General features: G+C 47.6%; 1 protein-coding gene across 3 annotated transcripts in view; it reads left to right on the top strand.

Moving 5' to 3' along the window:
* Positions 1-19602, top strand: part of PCGF3 (polycomb group ring finger 3) — a 66709-nt gene that overhangs the window by 30538 nt on the left and 16569 nt on the right. For all 3 annotated transcript variants that reach the window (XM_046656515.1, XM_046656513.1, XM_046656514.1), the window contains 3 exons: positions 4353-4408; positions 14977-15087; positions 16251-16339. In XM_046656515.1, the coding sequence (XP_046512471.1) occupies positions 4353-4408; positions 14977-15087; positions 16251-16339 (256 nt within the window). The remainder of the gene's footprint in view (positions 1-4352; positions 4409-14976; positions 15088-16250; positions 16340-19602) is intronic.

Below are 19602 nucleotides of genomic sequence, written 5' to 3'. Positions count from 1 at the left end.
TCTATCACCACTCTTATTTAGCATAGTACTGGAGGTTTTGGCCAGAGCAATTAGGCAAGAGAAAGGAATAGAAGGAATCCAAATAGGGAGGGAAGAAGTGAAACTCTTGCTGTTTGCAGACGACATGATCTTATATGTAGAAAATCCCAAAGAATCCATCAGAAAACTTTTAGAAATAATCAACAACTACAGCAAAGTTGCAGGTATAAAATCAACTTACATAAATCAGTAGCATTTCTATACTCTAATAATGAACTAACAGAAAGAGAACTCAAGAACACAATACCATCACAATCACAACAAATAGAATAAAATACCTTGGGGTGAATTTAACTAAGGAAGTGAAAGACTTATACAATGAAAACTACTAGGCTTTCCTGAAAGAAATGGATGACGACATAAAGAGATGGAAAGACATTCCATGCACATGGATTGGAAGAATATAGTTACAATGTCCATACTACCTAAAGCAATCTACAGATTCAATGCAATCCCAATCAGAATCCCAATGACATTCTTAGAACAAAGAATCCTAAAATTCATATGGGGCAACGAAAGACCCTGAATTGCTAAAGCAATCCTGAGAAAAAAGAACAAAGCTGGAGGCATCACAGTCCCTGACTTCAAAACATGCTACAAAGCCACAGTAATCAAAACAGCATGGTACTGGTACAAAAACAGATGCACAGATCAATGGAACAGAATTGAAAGCCCAGAAATAAAACCACGCATCTGTGGACAGCTAATCTTTGACAAAGGAGCTGAGGGCATACAATGGAGAAAAGAAAGTCTTTTCAACAGATGGTGCTGGGAAAACTGGAAAGCCACATGTAAAAGAATGAAAATTGACCATTCTTTTTCACCATTCACAAAAATAAACTCTAAATGGATCAAAGACCTAAAGGTAAGACCTGAAACTGTAAGGCTTCTAGAGGAAAATGTAGGCAGTACACTCTTTGACATCAGTATTAAAAGGATCTTTTTGGACACCATGTCTTCTCGGACAAGAGACACAATAGAAAGAATAAACAAATGGGACTTCATCAGACTAAAGAGCTTCTTCAAGGCAAGGGAAAACAGGATTGAAACAAAAAAACAACCCAGTAATTAGGAAAAAATACTTGCAAGTCATTTATCCAACAAAAGGTTAATCTCCATAATATATAAAGAACTCACACAACTCAACAACAAAAAAATCAAGCAACCCGATCAAAAAATGGGCAAGAGACATGAACAGACATTTCTCCAAAGAAGATATACAGATGGCCAATAGGCACATGAAAAGATGTTCATAATCACTGATCAGCAGGGAAATGCAAATGCAAATCAAAACTACACTAAGATATCACCTTACACCCATTAGAATGGCAAAAATAACCAAAACAAAAAGTAACAAATGTTGGAGAGGCTGTGGAGAAAAAGGAACCCTCATACACTGCTGGTGGGAATGCAAACTAGTGCAGCCACTATGGAAAACAGTATGGAGATTCCTCAAAAAATTAAAAATAGAACTACCATATGATCCAGCTATTCCACTACTGAGTATCTATCCAGAGAACTTGACGTCAGCAATTTAGAGAGACTCATATACCCCAATGTTCATTGCAGCATTATTTACAATAGCCAAGACATGAAAGCAACCTTAGTGCCCATCAACAGATGATTGGATAAAGAAGATGTGGTATATATGTACAATGGAATACTACTCAGCCATAAAAAAGAATAAAATCGTCCCATTTACAACAACATGGATGGACCTTAAGGGAATTATGTTAAGTGAAATAAGCCAGGTAGAGAAGGACAATCTCTATGACTTCACTCATATGAGGAATTTAAAAATGCAGGCAAAGAGAACAGATTAGTGGCTACCAGGGGAAAGGGGGGATGGGGGGTAGTTACAAAGGGTAAAGGGGTGCACCTACAACACGACTGACAAACAATAATGTACAGCTGAAATTTCACAAGATTGTAACCTATCATTACCTCAATAAAAATTAACTTTAAAAAAAATGCATGAGCAGCTTAAAGCACCTCAAAGAGAAACAGCTCTGGTCAGGAAGTGGAAACCACCAGGCCCAGGAGCCCCTCCCCTCAGGGCAGTCTTCTCTGCGTTTGCAGCCCTCTGGCCCAGATGACACGGCTGGGCCTCCCCATTCTCCGCTTTCTACAGTGGGTTCTGCCAGCTGGGTTCCTGGGTACCTTGCCCGTGACTCGGCCAGTTGTCTGGACAAGTCTCTGTGAGTGTGGAGCCGCGGCCCACAGCGTCCCCGGGAGGAGGCCCACTGTCCATCATGCTGTGTTGCAGGTGAATGTTAGGGGCTGTCCAGTGTGGGCTCCCCTGCACGGGCTTCTCCCCTCGGCCTTTGCCGGAAGCGGAGTGTCAGGGTGGAGACACGTGCATTCCTGAGCCCTCCTGGGGTAGGGACAGTGTGTTCTCCCACCCTCATGGCCGGGGGGCCCTTGCACTGCATTCTCACCTGGACTTGAATGGCCAGGTGTTAGCTTTTGCCCCGTGGTGGCCCTGGAGGGTGTCTTGTCCCGTCACCCTGGTTATCATTGAGCCCAGGCCTCTTCCCAAATGTTACCCGGCCATTCAGGCTTCTGGGAGGTGGCTGTTCACATGTTACGTCATTTTTCTACTGAGTTCTTTGTTTTATTCTGCTCTGAAGAAATACTTTACGTATTCTGGGTACTAATTGTTGGCCAGAGCTGGGGGGCTTTCCCGGTGTGAACCACTAAGGGCAGGTGGTGGTAAGGGGCGTCATGCTGGTGGGGGAAGCTGTGGAGGCTGCTCCCCTTCTCTCCCTGCGCTGGCTCTGGGACAGGCAGGGCTGTCTGGAGCGCTGAATCCCTTTGAGCCGTGTGAGACGCTGTCAGCACAGGCCTGGCCTAGCTTGCTAGCACAGAGAGAAAGAAGGCCTGCGGAGTGGAGCCGCCAGGTGCACGGGCCTCAGCAGTCTGCAGCTTGGGTCAGGAGGGGCAGGCCCCGCCTTTTCCTTGTGCAGTGACCAGGGCCAGAGAGGCAGAGGCACCAGAGCTGGGTGGAGATGCTTAGCCCTGAGGCCTGCTCTGGGCCCCAGGCCTCCAGGGCGGCTCTTTCCCAGTGATCCTGTCCCTTACTCCTTGCTTTCAGGCTCTGCCTGGAACTGCACTGGCCAGGGTGGTCCTTTTACCCATCCTGGCACCAACTCTGAGGTTGACTCAGAGCCTTGTTCCTGACACAGCCATACCTGCCACGGCCTCCCGTTGATTCTGCTGCCCCTAGACCACAAGGTTGCCTCAGGGGACCGGCCTCCAGCTTTGGGCTGGGACAGAGTGAGAGGGCCATCAGGCGGGGCAGAGCAGTGGGGCCTGGTTCAGGACTCAGGAGGTGGGATGGTGCCGAGCAGGACTGGCCGCATACGGATGCCAGACCGAGCCTGCAGGATCTGGTAGATCGGTGAGGCAGCTCTGCACTTCCCAGGCCTCGTCTTATAGCCTAGGGCTTTTCCCATGTGGGCCTGGTGGAGAACATGGAACAGGGAAAGAAGTGAGAGGGTCTGTGGCCTGCAGCTTGGAGTGTAAACGTGAAAGCTGCGAAGAAGTGGCCTCTGTTTCAAAGGGCTGCCACCCGCAAGCCTGGGGGTGGCTGGACATCAGGAGACATGCATGCACTGTTCTGTTCTGCCCGCTCACACCCTCCCTAAGGAGAGCTCCCCACACCCTCCACTCTGAGCCCCTGGGTCCTTGGCCAGGTGGGTGGGGCCTGGCATGGTCGCTTGTGGGACCCAGATGTCGAGTTCTGTAAGAGTGGTTCAGCCCAGCGGCCTCTCCTGGGGGTCAAACAAGCTTTACAAAAAGCCAGCAGAAGTAACAGTGGGAACTGCTGAGGGTGTCCTGTGCGCTGAAGGTCAGCCGTGTTTTATAATGCTTCTGTGTGCATGTGCGTTATCTGTATGTCCAGGTAAATGTGAGTGTTATGACGTGAAGTGCATTTCTTAGTGTGGATCATGGTCAGGGAAGTCTGAGGTCTGGCGCACCTCGGGCACACTCGTCACTGGAAACTTTCAAAGCCTAACGTCATTGGAACTTGAAAGTCCAGCAAGGAGAGGTTGCGGGTCTCCATGAGGGTGTTGTCTGTGTCATCATCATTTGAAATATTCACAAGCAGCTAGAACCTAAGTTAAACGATGCATTAATTTAGATCGTATGTAACTTTTGATAGCACATTTTTTTTAGTGCAAACTAGAAGCAAAATGCAATGAGAACTCCAAATTAGTGATTGTGGAGTTTGACGTTGTTAAATGGAAATGTGTGAGCATTATAGAATTGACATTTCCAGCTAACCCCACCTGTTCTGTTCTTTTTGCCAGGCATGACAGAACCATGCAGGATATTGTTTACAAGTTGGTTCCAGGCCTCCAAGAAGGTAAGTATCAGATATCTGCTTGGATCCCTAAGTCTGCCACGCGGCCTCAGCGCGTCTCTCGGGTGGCCCCGATGAGAGGTCTCTTTGGCAGCAGCCCCATCTTGCTGTCCCTGCTTGAACACACTGGCATCTCATTTGTGGTCCCTCCCGTGTCCTCCACTCATCTGCTCCTTCCTTTAGGAGGCACTGGCACCTGTGTTGTGCATGCCAGCCCTTGTTTGGATGGTGGGGGCACAGCAGGGGCAAGGGCGGCCTCCCCCTCATGCTCACACAGAGGGGAAGCCACTAACCAGTGTGTCTATGAAGTGTACCTGTATTTAGGTCAGATCTCATTGAGAATTAAAAAGGAGTATTATGTGCTGCAAATATCCTGAAAGTGGAAACAGCCACTCTTTTTAAAACTTCCCCAGTTCTGAACACTGAGACTGTCACAGCCCTCCTTTGTGGGGGTGGTGATAAGGGGAGGAGAGAGGGACAGAGGGACATCGGTCTCAGAGTTCCATTCGGTGTCAGGGTGGACTGGTGTGGCAGTGCGTGCCACGTAGGCACACTTTCTTTCAAAGATAAGATACGTTAAGAGTTCATTTGGGCTGCATCTCATTGTTATGTTTCCGAAGGGGGTTATAATTTAAAATACAGCTCACTGCTTTAGATAAGTAGATATTATATCTAGCCTTTAATACATATCTGAAGGAATAATATTGTTATCTTCTCTCACTGTTCACAGAATTTATTCATACAAGAAGAATTTAAAATTTCCTGAGTAAATGTAAATAGAATCAATCATCTTTTCATATCTTGAAAGTTTTTTGGTCTTGGGAAAAGACAATGTATCAAAATAAAATACTGATACCTTAAAAAAATTACTGTAGAATATTTAAACTGCATAAGTTGGCAGAATCGAGTAGAGAGCCCGTGTGTTTATTCCCAGCTCCAGCAGGTGTCAGCTCGTGGTGAATCCTCCTTTGTCTGCGCCCCCCACCCCATACCTGTTATTTCATCTGTAAATGTTGCCATTTGTATCCCCAGAGATAGGGATTCTTCTTAAAAGACACGACCAAACACCTTTATAAATCTAAGAAAATAGTGGTATCTCCCTAGCATCAAATATCCAGTCAGCGCCGAGAGGTTGAGCCATCCCGTGAACGCCGCATCTTTGGGGTTTTGTTGGTTTAGTTGTTTTCAGTTAGGACCACATCAGGTCTGCCCTCGGGCTGGCTGCTCTGTGCCCTCTTGGCCCCTCGGGTCTGCAAGTCTGGACTTGGGAGGACTTCCCGTTCCTGCCAGACATGGGTCGGGAGGCCTGATTGGGTTCTGGTCGGTGTTTCCAGCAAGCCCACTTCTAGGTGGTTCTTCCACCTGCACAGATGCTGTCACCCCGTCTCTTGTGTCGTCCCAGCAGTCATACACCCCCAGAGCTTAAATCCATAACTACAGGCAGCAGAGCTGCTGCCCCGTTCTCTCGGTCCTGCTCCTTTGTTGGAGGGAGTACCTCCACAGACACACTTCATTGCTTGGTCTCCCTGAGGTCCAGTTTGTACAAAAAGCAGAACAAATGCTTGAGTGTTTCCTTTCTGTTTACAAAATAACAAGTTTGGTTTACTAGCCACGCCAGCCTCAGTCACTTAGGTGGGTTTAAACATTTACATGATCTCAGTTTATTGCAGTTACTGTCCTTTCTGAAGCTCAAGTCCTCCCATCTGTGGCCAGCGGGCACTTGTCACATGGGCTCCTGGGTCCCTCTGACATAACCCAGGCAGTCAGGGTGGCCTTGCTTTCCAGTTCAGGCAGGGTCTAGGCTCGTCTTGTCAACCCTGCCTCTGTGCAGCCACTTCCCCACAGAGCCCAGGTGTCCCTCGGTGCACAGTGGTGTCTCAAGGCCAGCAGTCAGTGTGCAGGTGCTCGGGACAATCTTTAATGGAGCTTTGCTTAGGAAGAAGCTGGGGCCAGCGTAAAGAGCCTCCTGACTTCCTGGACAAGTCATTTGTTCCTGTGCAGCAGGAGCACACACGCTGTTGGTTCACCTTGATAACTGTCCAGCGTGGTGGCCGTCAGCTCTACCGTAACATGAAGAAATGGGGAGTTCTCCAAGTGCACACTGACCTGAAGGCTGCCAAGCGCTGCCTGCAGGCCAGTATCTTTTCTGCAGAGACAAACACTTCATTTCTCTATTTCTCAGACTTTCAGTCGTTTGTTGCTCTTTAAAAGGTTATTGTAACTTTGAAATCTTTAACAGCATGACTGTGGTTTTTGCTTTTTGTTTTTGGTGAGGAAGATTGGCCCTGACTAACATCTCTTTCCAATCTTCTTTTTGCTTGAGGAAGATTGTTGCTGAGCTAACATCTGTGCCCATCTTCCTCTATTTTATATGTAGGTTTCTGCCACAGCATGGCTTGATGAGCAGTATGTAGGTCTGCGCCAGGGGTCTGAACCCATGAACCCTGGGCCACTGAAGCAGAGCACGTGGACTTACCAACTATGCCACTGTGCCACCCCCTCATGACTGTGTTCGTGATGCAGGCTGTCCGCAGTTTCCTTGGTTTTCCTTGTTGTGCCAACATTGTAATGCTGATTGCTCAGCATGGGGGCCTCTTCCTGGTTCTCCAAATAACCCAGAGCACGTCCACCATGTTGTGCGATCGTGAGACAGCAGCGAGCTGGGGGTGCAGGCGTGTCTCCTGGAGGATGACCATAACCCCTCCTTCCTGATCCCACTCTGCTCTCAAGGACCCTGGAAAATAAAAATCAGCGTCTCTCTGAATCCAGCAGGCTGCTGGCTGACTCTGCTTTTCTCTTCCCTTGTAGATGAGACCTTTTTGGTGAAAAATTAGTTTTTCGGTTGTTTGTTGTTTCCTTTTGTTTTTATAGTTTTAAAAAAGCTATCTGCCCAGAGACATCTTTATCAATAAAATGTATAAAATTATCTCTTTTTTAATATTACACCACCACCTCCCTTTTTTCCCTTCACACTTTCGCTGCTTGCCTCTCTCACCAGCGTGATGTGGAGGTGCTCTGCTCTCGCCCTGGTCACGGCTGCATAGGCTCCGTTCTGCTCGTTTCCTGGCCCTCTCCTGACGGATACTTAAGGTGCTTCTCTTCTTTGCTTTAACAAAAGGCAGGAGTGTGCAGTGGATATCCTTCTGCGTGCTTCTGTGGATGTGGATGAATACATCTCTTGTCTTTTTTCTGGAAGTAGAATCACTTGGCCAAGGCATCTGCATTTTTCTTTCTTTCTCTTGCCTCTTCGCATTGGCTAGAACAGGAGCTGACAACGACAGGCCACAGACCAGCTCTGGCCCACTGCCTATCTTTATGTGGCTCATGAGCCAAGAATTTTTTTACATTTTTAAGTAGTTGAAAAAATTCAAAGAAAAAATAGTACTTTGTGACATGTGAAAATTATATGAATTGAAATTTTGTCATCCATAATTAGTTTTGTTAGAATGAGCCATGCTCATTCATTGACGTACTGTTTGTTTTCACACGACAATGGCAGAATTGAGCATTTGCAACAGACCACATGGGTGCTCTCGTTGCTTCACACTGCTGTTCAGCACGCCACAAATGTCGGTGACAGCTATAGCTTGACAGCATTTCAAGAGCTGTGCATATTACTGTTTCAAGGCTTTTTTTTATTACCATTACACACCCATCCTGTCAAAACAAGGAAAATAGAGAAGTGTGGGCTTCAGATGTTGCACTTTTAAGCCACAGAGAAGTATGGATAGCTCTCTTATTGAATGGTCATTGTTAGCCGGCAAAGCATCGTGTTTATCTTGCAGTGACACCACTGCTGTGCTAAAATAAAAGGATATAGTATGTGTTGGCATTACCAGACCGAACACACAATATTCCCAACTTAAAGGGAAGCAGCATTTAGAAAGAATTGAAAATTTGTAATTGACGGGGCTGGCCCCGTGGCCGAGTGGTTAAGTTTGCGCGCTCTGCTGCAGGCGGCCCAGTGTTTTGTCGGTTTGAATCCTGGGCGCGGACATGGCATTGCTCATCAGACCACACTGAGGCAGCGTCCCACATGCCACAACCAGAAAGACCCACAACTAAGAATATGCAACTATGTACTGGGGGACTTTGGGGAGAAAAAGGAAAAAATAAAATCTTTAAAAAAAAAAAAAGAAAATTTGTAATTGAATATTTCATCACAGTAGAATTTCTTCACAAAAGTAAAAAACGAATATAAGCCTGCAATAAAATAAGTTTCTGATTGGCTTATTTGTTTGCCAAACTAGGACAATCCTTTACTATTGATGAGTCTGATTGCAGCAACTAAAGAAATACGTTCAGAGAAAATGAGCTTGTCTGAGACCATTAGCCTCAGTGAGGACAGTTGCTTGGGGGCTGAGTCTGTTAGAAGCAACATCAATAGTCAGTTGAACAACAAGGCAGATGATCTGAGTGGTTTCCCTTGGCTCTTGAGGTCTCCGATGCTGCTCAGTTGTGTCCTTGGTGAGTTTGAAGCAACTGCCGACGTAGCCTCTGTGGGCTGTCTACATGGAGCAGCTACAGGCGAAAGTATTTTCAAAGGAGTTGAAATACAACCTGAAGTGGAATCTGCTAAGGTGTGTTACAACCAACAGTGGTAAAAATTTGTGTGGATCAGGAAAAGGCTTAGTTGGACAAATTAACCAAGCTTGTGAAAATGTAAGGTGTTTATAAAGCTCGTTGTATTGTTCATCAGCAGGTGCTTTGCAGAAAACACTTGAATTTTCATATGTTATTGAGTCAGTAGTGCCAATGGTAGCCTTCTCCACCTGTGTGGATGTACCGTCATCAGCTATACGAGCTTCGTCAGGACAGAAGACTGCTGAATACCCTGACTCGCCCTGCCACACAGCATGGTTGTTTTTCGATGCCTTCACGATGGTTGTTTTTTTGTGCTTTTTTTTTTTCTGAGCTAAGGGCAGATTGAAGTTTTTCTGAATGGAAAGAAGCACCTTTCAGGGCTGGCCCTGTGACCTAGTGGTTAAGTTTGGTGTGCTCCACTTCAGTGGCCCAGGTTCATCAGCAGCCATGCTGTGGTGGCGACCCACATACAAAATAGAGAAAGACCAGCACCAATGTGAGCTCAGGGCGAATCTTCCTCGGCAAAAAAAAAGCACTTTTAAGTACTACATCAAACACTGAATGGTTTTGGAAATTAGCTTTTGCTAAAGACCTGATAATGTTTCTTAATTAATTCAGCCTAATATCATAAGGTAAAACAATACTTATTGCACAACTTATACTGTAATAAAGTCATTTCAACAAGAGCTGGTATTGCTGGAGTTACAAGTACTGTCAGACTGCCTTACAGACACCCCGTGCTGTCTGAGTTAAAAGGCGAGGCGAGGCCCCCAGCCCCACACAGACTCAGCTGACTGACTTTCTGAGCTCTGGCTACAAGCCCAGCAGGGTTTGGACCTCCATGCAAGTTCAGAGGCAGTTTCCATGCTTCCAGCTCATTCACCTGTGCAGCCGAGGGGCTTCCGTCTCCCCCTCAGTGGGAAGTGACCGACGTGGCCTGGAACGCAGGATCAAAGACAAATACCAAGAGAAGGACTGAGTGGAATTCCACGAGTGCCTTCTGAGTGACATTCGTGCTCAATGAAACCCTGTGCTCGTGCACTGAGGCTGATATCACCGTGTGAGGGGCGTTTCAAAGATGAAATTCATGCAGTCAGTTTTGGTGATAAGGAACACCAACCTTTAACCCCATTTTAACAAATGTTATCTCCCCAAAAGGAGTCCATCCTTCTCATTAGTATCCTGTATTACAAAAAATCGTGCTCAATTATTATTACTATGTTTTGAATTTCATGGCTTCCTGTTTCTGGCTCCTTATGTAAGGCGCTTGCAAGTTGCCACTGTGCCTTAACAACAGGTAAAGAGCCGAACAGACTGAAAATTCAACAACTCTTCTTAGACTGAAGAGGGTGGACTCAGGGCAAACCACTACCCCCGAGACCGGAGAGACTGACAGCGGATACAGGGAGTCCTGGCTTCCCAGAGCAGAGGCTTGGGCAGGAACCTCCACGGGAACCAGAGCCTGGGCAGGAAAACCTGACCTGCAGTAGAGGAACTGCTGGGGGCTCTGTGTGGACAACTGAGAGTTAAAACCTGCAGGGGGACTCAGTCGTGGGGTTCCCCACAGTATTGTGAGATTTACCTCCAGGAGCATGGCTAGGTTCTCACAGAAAATATCAGAGAAAAAGCCCCTCCTGCTTCTTGCATGGGAGGGGAGAGGAGCCATTCTGAAGTAGTCCAGAGCACGCTGTTCTGAACAAGGCCTGTCCTCCGAGGAAACTGCTTAACCAGAACCTAACCTGCTGGCTATTCTCAGAGCCTGACTGCCTTGGAAGGAAAGACCCAACTCCCGTCGGCTCTAGACATCCTGTCCCACCTCAGGAGCAAGAGCTGAGAAGCACTGAGGCAGCGCACCGTCAGAGGTACAGGCTGTGCAGTCCACGTGGGAACAATGGGCACTAATCCAGGGCCACGGGATGCGTTCTCACCCCCACACCTCACTAGATTAATAAAGGCCTATTTACAGCAGTTCCTTTTACCTGGCTGCCAAGAAAACATCATAAGGCACACAAAAGTGAGGAAACTCAGTTTGAAGAGACAGAGCAAGCGTCAGAACCAGGCATGGCAGGGGTGCTGGAATCGTCAGACCAGGAACTTAAGACACTTGTGATTACTATGCTAAGGGCTCTGATGGAAGAAGCAGACGGCATGCCAGAGCACAGGAGCAATGTGAGCAGAGAGTGGAAATCCTAAGAATGAACCGAAAAGAAATGCTAGAGATGAAAAACTGCAACAGAAATGAAGAGTGCCTCCGATGGACTCGTCAGACTGGACACGGCTGAGCAAAGGACCTCTGAGCTTGAGGACATCTCGAGAGAAACCCCACAACTAAAAAGCCAGGAGAACAGACTGGAAAGAACCAGAACAGAGTACCCAGGGACTGTGGATGACCACAAAAGGTTGTGGAACAGGACAAAGAGAAGAAACATTTGAAACCATAATGACTGAATTTCCCCAAATTAATGTCAGTCACCAAACCACAGAGCCAGGAAGCTCCGAGAACACCAAGCAGGATAAATGCCAAAAAAAGCTACACCCAGGCGTAGCACTCTCAAACCACACAAAATCAAAGATAAAAAATCCTGAAAGAAGCCAGAGGGAAAAACACCTTACCCACAGAGGAGCAAAGGTAAGAATTGCATGCGACTTCTCAGAAACCGTGCAGGCAAGAGAGAGTGCAGTGAGATACGTAAAGTGTTGAGAGAAGGACCACCAGCCTGGAATTCTGTACCCTGCAAAATTCTCTCCAGAAGTGAAGGAGAAATGAAGACTTTCTCAGACAAAATTTGTAGCCAGTAGACCTGCCTTCAAGAAATGTTAAAAGTTCTTCAGAGAGAAGGAAAATGATACAGATGGGAAACCTGGATCTACATAAAAAATGGAAGAGCGTCAGCGAAGGAACAGGAGAAGGTCAATTTAAAACTTTTATTTTTCTTCTTAATATTACAGATAACAGTGTTCAAAGTAATAATGGCAACAGTGTATCTGATATGCATGCTTATGTGCATATTACATGCACATACATACACATACGCTTATGTGTAAGTGAAATGAACTTTTATGTTTCTTCTTAATTGATATTACAGATAACTGTGTTCAAAGTAATAATGGCAACAGTGCATCTGATATGATGCTTATGTACATATTACATGCACATACATACACATACGCTTATGTGTAAGTGAAATGAAAGCCATGATGCAAGGGACAGGAGGGAAGAATTAGAATTGATATTACAGATAACAGTGTTCAAAGTAATAATGGCAACAGTGCATCCCATAGATGTGCTTATGGGCATTTTATGTACATGTATTTCAATTTCATCAATTAGAAAATTAGTTTTATCTCTTGTTACGTAAATGCCTATGTAGTATCTCAGTTTTGCCCTTTAGCTTACAAAATCCTGATTCCCTGTTTCATGACAGAAAATGTTGGGACCCCCGGGCTAGAGCTCTCAGTGTGATGTTGGATCCCAGTGGTGCGAGTGGACATCCTGTCTGGTTCCCGACCCTGGGGGGAAGCGACCGGTCTCCCACCGCTGCGTGTGAGGCTAGCTGAGGGCTCCTGTGCGTGCCTCCATTAGCAGGAGGTGCTCAGCGCGTCAGGAGTGGATGCTGGATTCTGTCAAACGCTGCTTCTGCATCCGTGGCGATGATCGTGTGGTCTCTCTTTTCAGTTTGTCAGGACAGTGGATGACGTGGATGGATTCAGTGCCCAGCGCACTGTTACTTTTTATAAGCCTTTTCTCCCTCCCCTGAATTCCCATAACATCTTAGTCAAACCACTATTGTAACATTTAATTTTTACAAAAAATGAGATCACATTTTTTTCTATAATGCTATGTAATCTGTCTTTATCAAAGCAATATGTTGTAGTGCTTGCTCCATGTCGATAGATATGATCCATATCATCTTCTTTAATGGCTGCAAAGGATTCCACTGAATAAATGGCTCACACTGCTCTCCCAGGTAGCCAATAAGATTCATCTTGCCTGTTGACTCTGTCAGTAGTGGATGGTAGTGGCATCTCAAGTGGAGTGTTGAGAAGGATTCTGAGGCTCTGTTGGCCTCATCTGGAAGTGTCTGCTGGGGCAGTTTGAAGCTGGCACGTGGTCAGCCGGGAGGTCAGCTCTGCTGATTGGCCCAGGCCCTGTTGGACATTTGGCTTTTAAATTGTTTCTGGTAGTTCAGTGTTCTCCATAAGGCTGCATCAACATCTGGATTCATATCTCCTTAGGGACTTGCCTGTTTATTTCCTTAGGATAGATTACTAGCAGAACTTTTGGGTCAGCAGTTAAGTTTTTAAATGTTTTTCATATATATGGCCAAATTACCTTTCTGAAAAGGTACCCCAATTATCATTTCTACACCTGACCTTGAGTATTGTTATTTTCAATGCTTTTTCATTCTGATAGGTGAAAATTAAAGAAATGAGAATTAAAACAAGGTGTTTGAAGCTGCACCATTTCCCCGTTGGATGTGAAGTCCTTCTTTTGCGTGGATCTGTGAGGCTGTTAGGTTAAACATCACCACCCTTTCTGGAGAACCATAGGAACGGCCTCGCACTGCCAGTCAGTGCGTTTCAGGCCTGGGCTCCTGAGCTGGCTTTTATGTGATTATGTAAGGTATTATTTCAAGGTGATCCCAAATTTTCCAGGCTAATCTTTGGTTCCAGTCTCTGATGTCACCCGGGGCCAGCCCGCAGCTCTTCAGCACTGAGAGGTGGCCCTCGTTTCCATCTGAGGCCGTTGCCACATGCGTTGGTTCGTTCCTGCACAGTCGGGCCTCTCACAGTGTCTGTGTAGGTCCTGGAAGGGACGGGGTGTTCCTGCTCCCTCCGAGCTCATGGAGACAGGGCGCGTCCCTGGGTAAGCTGCTCAGGGATCCATCCTGTTCACACAGTGGTTATGGGTCGTTGGTTTCGGCAGCTTAGGTCTAGATTTCCTGTGCTGCCTGCTGTGTGGCCCTGAGCTGACTAGTTGCTTCCTCATCTGGAGGTGAGCCCTTGAGTCACATGGATGGGACTTCTACTGAAAGGCAGTAGGTAGCTGCCTTGTCACGGAATCGGCCGTTCCCCGGAACGTGCAGGGGTCCAGCCTCGTCCTGTCCTCTCACCACCTGGGCCCAGCGCCCACTCGGTGGCTGGTGTGCTGACCACCCAGGTTAGGGATCCAACAGACGTGAGCCCTGAGAAGGAGACCAGGCACAGCTCAGAGGGGAACCTCCCCCTGTGGTGGGCGTCTCCGTTTCCTCCCCAGGATTTGGGCGAGTTGTGACAGCCAGCCACGGACACCAGGGGGCACTTGTACCCACCGCCAGGCACGCTGGGCGGCTGTCCACAGCTGTGAGGAGCCCCCCACAGGTGTGAGGACGAGGTGAGCTCCGGGACGCAGGCTGCCTCAGTTGTCGTCCTTCCCTTAGGCGAGTGAGAGCTCCTTCGGGATCCCCTGGCGGCATCTCCTGGCAGGGGGTGTCCACTGTGGCTGTGACAGGACGTTAGGAGAGCCAGGAGCACCTGGGTCAGGAAGCTCAGCTGTGGTGGGAGGTGTCCTGAGTCTTCGGAGTAGCTGCCCTGGCATCAGCGGGTGACGTTGGATGTGCCACAATGAGTCTCCCTGAAGGTTCGCCTGATGCCACGTGATAGCTCAGTTTCAGACGCGTGGGCGGGGGGCATTGGTCAGGTCCAGGGAGGTGTCCTTCCCTCCTGCTGGACGGCCTCCCCCCGTCTGCACAGCCTGCGCCGGCCCTGCTGGGCACAGTGAGACCGGAGAACCGCGCAGCTCCCACACCAGGGCGCTTCCCCCTGCGGGGAGCTGGCGGTGCTCCGGGACTCCAGGAGTTACAGTCCGATGGCCCCTTCCATTCACAGCAGCCTTCAGCACTTTGTAACCCCGGTCCATTGATTTCTTCACATGATATTTGTGAGTAGAGTTTTAATATAATTCATTGCCTACCTGAGATTAAAGATTGTATGTTAATTTTTAATAGCGGAAATGAGAAAACAGAGGGAATTCTACCACAAATTAGGCATGGAAGTGCCTGGAGACATCAAGGGGGAGACATGCTCTGCAAAACAGCACTTAGATTCCCATCGCAACGGTGAGTAAGCGTATGTGTGGTTATTGAGAAATTCAGGGGATTTTACTTTTCAGGCCTTTTCCTGAAGAGCTCCCTGGTCTTGTCACCCGCCGCCCAGCCAACGCAGTTTATGTCAAGAATAACAAAATTTTGTCATGGGAGTTGAGGGGTTGTTAGAACGTGAGGATTTTGTCACCGCTGGTGCTGATGGGAACATGGGATGGCACTGAGAAATGGGGTCACGGACAGGGGTCATACAATGGGGGTTGAAGCAACGTGGTGTGCGAGGGGGTCCCAGAAAGTACCTGGAGGTGGGGTGTGGAGGGATGACAGGAAATGTGAAAGGTGGGCTTCCTAAGACTCTTCACTTCAGTTTTGGTTGTTTTATTGTAGAATGGCAAAATAATTTGTCTTTGCTGTAAAATTAATGATATTTTAAAATCTGTGCATATTGTAACAAATTACTCAAATCTTTGATGCCATGGTATTCTTCTACTGGAACACACAATTCCTAGGAAATTTTAGGCACCCTGTGCATTTCTGACAGCCTGAGGATCAGACGAGCTCTGGCTGTCGCTGGGAAGGGTAGAGCACTGCAGACTGCTGGCGCCACGGCCCTGGGGAGGCAGGCCTGGAGGTGATTGGGAACACGTTTGGGAATCCAGGAGTCTTGTCCCAGCCATTTTCCCTAGGTGACACCATGGCCCCGGGAAGGCAGGCCCGGAGGTGGCTGGGAACACATTTTGGGAATCCAGGAGTCCTGTCCCAGCCATTTTCCCTAAGGTGGAGTCTTAATTTTAGAAGTGGTGTTGGGACAGTGGCAGTTGTAGGAGTCACGCATTGCTGAGTGGGGTCGGTGAGGCATCAGCCTTGAGTGATGCTGGGGGAGCTGCTCTGTGCCCCGATCACGTGTAGCTGGCCCACGTGCAGCCGGCCTCAGCCTCCTGGGGCTCCCTCACTTTGAGGATCATGCATTCCAACCGACGCTCTGTAGACGAGCTCTCCTCTGACTCACATGCTCTTTATGGTGAAAACTCTCTTATTACACTCAATTTTTATAGCATTTTACATGTAATATATATATTTCTTTTCTATACAGTATATATAGTATACTGTAGAGTTAAATAAATAATGGTTTAACATTTTGGATTTCATAATACGTTATTATCTGTTTTTGCAAAAAGGTGAAACCAAAGCAGATGACAGTTCGAACAAAGAAACTACAGAAGAGAAGCAGGAAGAGGACAATGACTATCACAGAAGTGATGAGCAGGTAGACAATATTTCATTCTGTGAAGTTTAGAAAATTGTTTGCCTCTGTGCTTGCGTGCTGCAGTATGTTTCCTAAAACCGTAACTAAAGCAAATGCACTGGAGACCTCCCCGTGTGATGTTTTCTCCTTTAAAAAAGTAAAAGACCGAGAGAGTAGAGACCTTGAAATGTCAACACACTTTCTCCTGTTTCCTCCCAGCTCCTTACTTTCTTTTCTCCTTTTTTTAATTGCTAAAGTAATATGTACTGACTATAAAATATTTTAAATGTAAGAAAATGAGAGCTCCCCCTGCACACACCTAGGTGGCTCAGCTGCCCCCGGTGTCACTGCCTGGTTTGGTGCAGGCACTTTCTGTGCACAGGCCCATGTTGTGTAGAAGAGAGTGGAGTCCAGTTGTGTGTTAAAAGCACAGTGAAAACCTCACATCGAGGAATCTATTCCTACGTCGTTTACTCCATTATCAGATTGAAAGAGAAAGACCAAACACTCGAGATGTTGTAAAAGAATTTGTAAAATCCCACATCAATGTCTACAAACTTTTTACTATACTATCTTAGCTTATCGTCATACTTTGTAATGAAACAGTCATTGTCTCGTGACACCAGAAACAAGAGATGCCATAGTCAGCTGGGACTCAGCGTCACCTCGGAGGTCCTGGCCCATGCAGTGGGAGATGGAGGAAACAAGATGCGTGTGGGACAGGAATGCACTGTTCTCAGATCGCACCGCCATCTGGCATAAGCCTAAGACAACCCACTGGAAGGCTGTTAGGACTTCCTGTGCTTGTTAAGGTGATAGGAGCAATATATAGTAGTCAGTAGGTAAGGGGGAGACCTTATTCACGTAACATAAAAGCCTTAACATAGCCTAACAAGAAAGGTCTGAGGCCTCGGTGAAGACACAAAAACCTTATGGCAGAACGTAAGAGAAAAATCTCAATAATTGGATGTTCCTGGAGGGAAAGATTGACATTAAGATGTCAGTTCTCCCCAAATTAACCTCAGTGGCTGTGATTTTAACCGTTTATTGTGGAATTTAACCAGCTGCTTCTGAAGTTCATCTGGGAGACGAAAAGCTTAAGATTAGCCATGAAAACGAGGGGTATCAGCTGTATCAGAATATATATAATAAATATGTAATGTACGCACTCATATGTATTTATATATATTCTGAGATGCACACATCTATTTAGTAAAATGTACACAGACATACCTTCATATTCACGTGTACATATATTTATTAAAGACGTAATTAAAATAGTGTGGTGTGGGTACAAGAACACAGTAAGAGAGTCTTCATTTTCCGGCTTATATCCTTCTCTCCTGTTAAACACATTCCCGTGAGGCATCTGTGCTGATGTCCAGGCTGGGACCTGAGGCGGGCCAGGTCACTGAGAGGAGGGTGCAGAGCGGGCGAGGGCGCCCTCTGGGCCACGTTTCTCCCTGCCCTGGGCTCTGACCTGGTGAGTGCGGAGTCCTCCCGCCACCTCTTCTGAGTGATCACAGCAGTCCTCCACCTGGGAGGACCGGGGTCCACTCGGGACGTGGATTCGGGGTTGGCACGGCTGGCCACCCCTCCAGGCACAGGCACGAGCATCGAGTGAAGGTATACACCGCATCCTTCTATGGCTCAGTCTCTCGTTGGGTTTTGAGTTTCCAGTGTTTATCGTGACTAATTTTTGCCTTTTGTTTTTTATCCCAAACATGCCTGAGGTTTGTCTCTTTGGTTGCTTCCAAAAGAGCCAATTTTCGGTTTTAACGGATCAAGTGTTGCTTTCTGAAAGCTTTTTCCTGGCCCTTCACGTAGGCCTTAGTCCGTTTGGTCGGATGCATTTAGGGCCATGTTTCCGGCCCCTCGGCTGCTCAGGAGGCTCCGCCAGCCGCGGCGCTGGTTTCCGGGGCTGGACCCGACGGCTGTGGTGCGCATCCTCCCCTCTTCAGACCCTCCTGTCAGGGTTGGCTCTTCCTCGACTTTTTCTCCTCTAGAGGTTTGGAAATGTCTCTCTGTGTTCCTCTAGTAGCTGCTCCTGAGTTTTCAGACGTGTCTAGATCTGCATTTCGTGTCAGTGTGTGGGATTAATCAGTATCCCTGATGTCTCAGAACAAGGCAAGGCTTTATTCTGTTGTTTTCTGACTCCCCTCCGCCAATCACTACCTGCCACCTTCCAGAATTCGTTCAAGTCATGTAAAGTTTGTTCCCAATCACTGCTGGTCATTTTTAATTTTATTTTACACGACTTTTATTCTAAGAATTATTGCCTGATGTTTTTCCTAGAGTTTTCACACAATGTTGACGATTGTTTAGATTTGACAAAAATGTGTGCTGTGTGGGCCTCTGCACACACGGTTGCCTTATCCAGTCCTCCTCCCCCTGGAGCCCACGTGCTTCTGTGGCCACCCTCCGTGGCCACGGGGAGGGGTGCACGTGCTACGCCCTCCGAGTTCTGCACATCAGCCTGGTCTTCGTTTCCCTACACTCGAATGGTAATTTGGCTGGGTACAGAATTCTAAATTCAAGTAACTTTTCCTCATAACTTTTAAGATAAGCTTTCCTTGGGGGCCGGCCCCAGGGCCAAGTGGTGAAGTTTGTGCCTTCTGCTTTGGTGGCCCAGGGTCCACTGGTTCAGATCCTGGGTGCAGACATGGTGCCCTCATCAGGCCGTGCTGAGCCAGCGTTCCACATGCTACAACTAGAGGCACTCACAACTAGAATATACAGCTACGCACAGGGGGGCTTTGGGGAAAAAAAAAGAAAGATAAGCCTCAGTCACTCAGGTGAACTGATAAAATTGTGCTCCTTTAACAGTAAGCGTTAGAAAGGAAAAAGAAAAACAAATGAGAGAAGTATAAGCCACCCAAGCCCCGAGACTGCTCCTGGCCTGAATGCTCCTGTCTGCACGCCCTTCCCTGACAGGACTCCCCCCCACCCCTGTCTGCACGCCCTCCCCTGACAGGACTCCCTCCCCTGACTGCACGCCCTTCCCTGACTGGACTCCCTCCCCTGACTGCACGCCCTTCCCTGACTGGATGCCCCCCCCTGTCTGCATGCCCTCTCTTGTCTGCATGCCGTCCCCTGTCTGCACACCCTCCCCTGTCTGCATGCCCTCCCCTGACTGCATGCCCTCCCCTGTCTGCAAGCCTTCCACTGTCTGCATGCTCTACCCTGACTGGATGCCGTCTCCTGTCTGCATGCCTTCCCCTTGTCTGCATACTCTCCCCTGACTGGATGCCCTCCCCTGTCTGCACACTGTCCCCTGTCTGCAT

Source organism: Equus quagga, chromosome 3 (assembly GCF_021613505.1).
Source record: "Equus quagga isolate Etosha38 chromosome 3, UCLA_HA_Equagga_1.0, whole genome shotgun sequence".
Taxonomy (NCBI): Eukaryota; Metazoa; Chordata; class Mammalia; order Perissodactyla; family Equidae; genus Equus; species Equus quagga.
The sequence above is the reverse complement of the archived record's forward strand: the minus strand, read 5'-3'. Positions and strand labels throughout refer to the sequence as shown.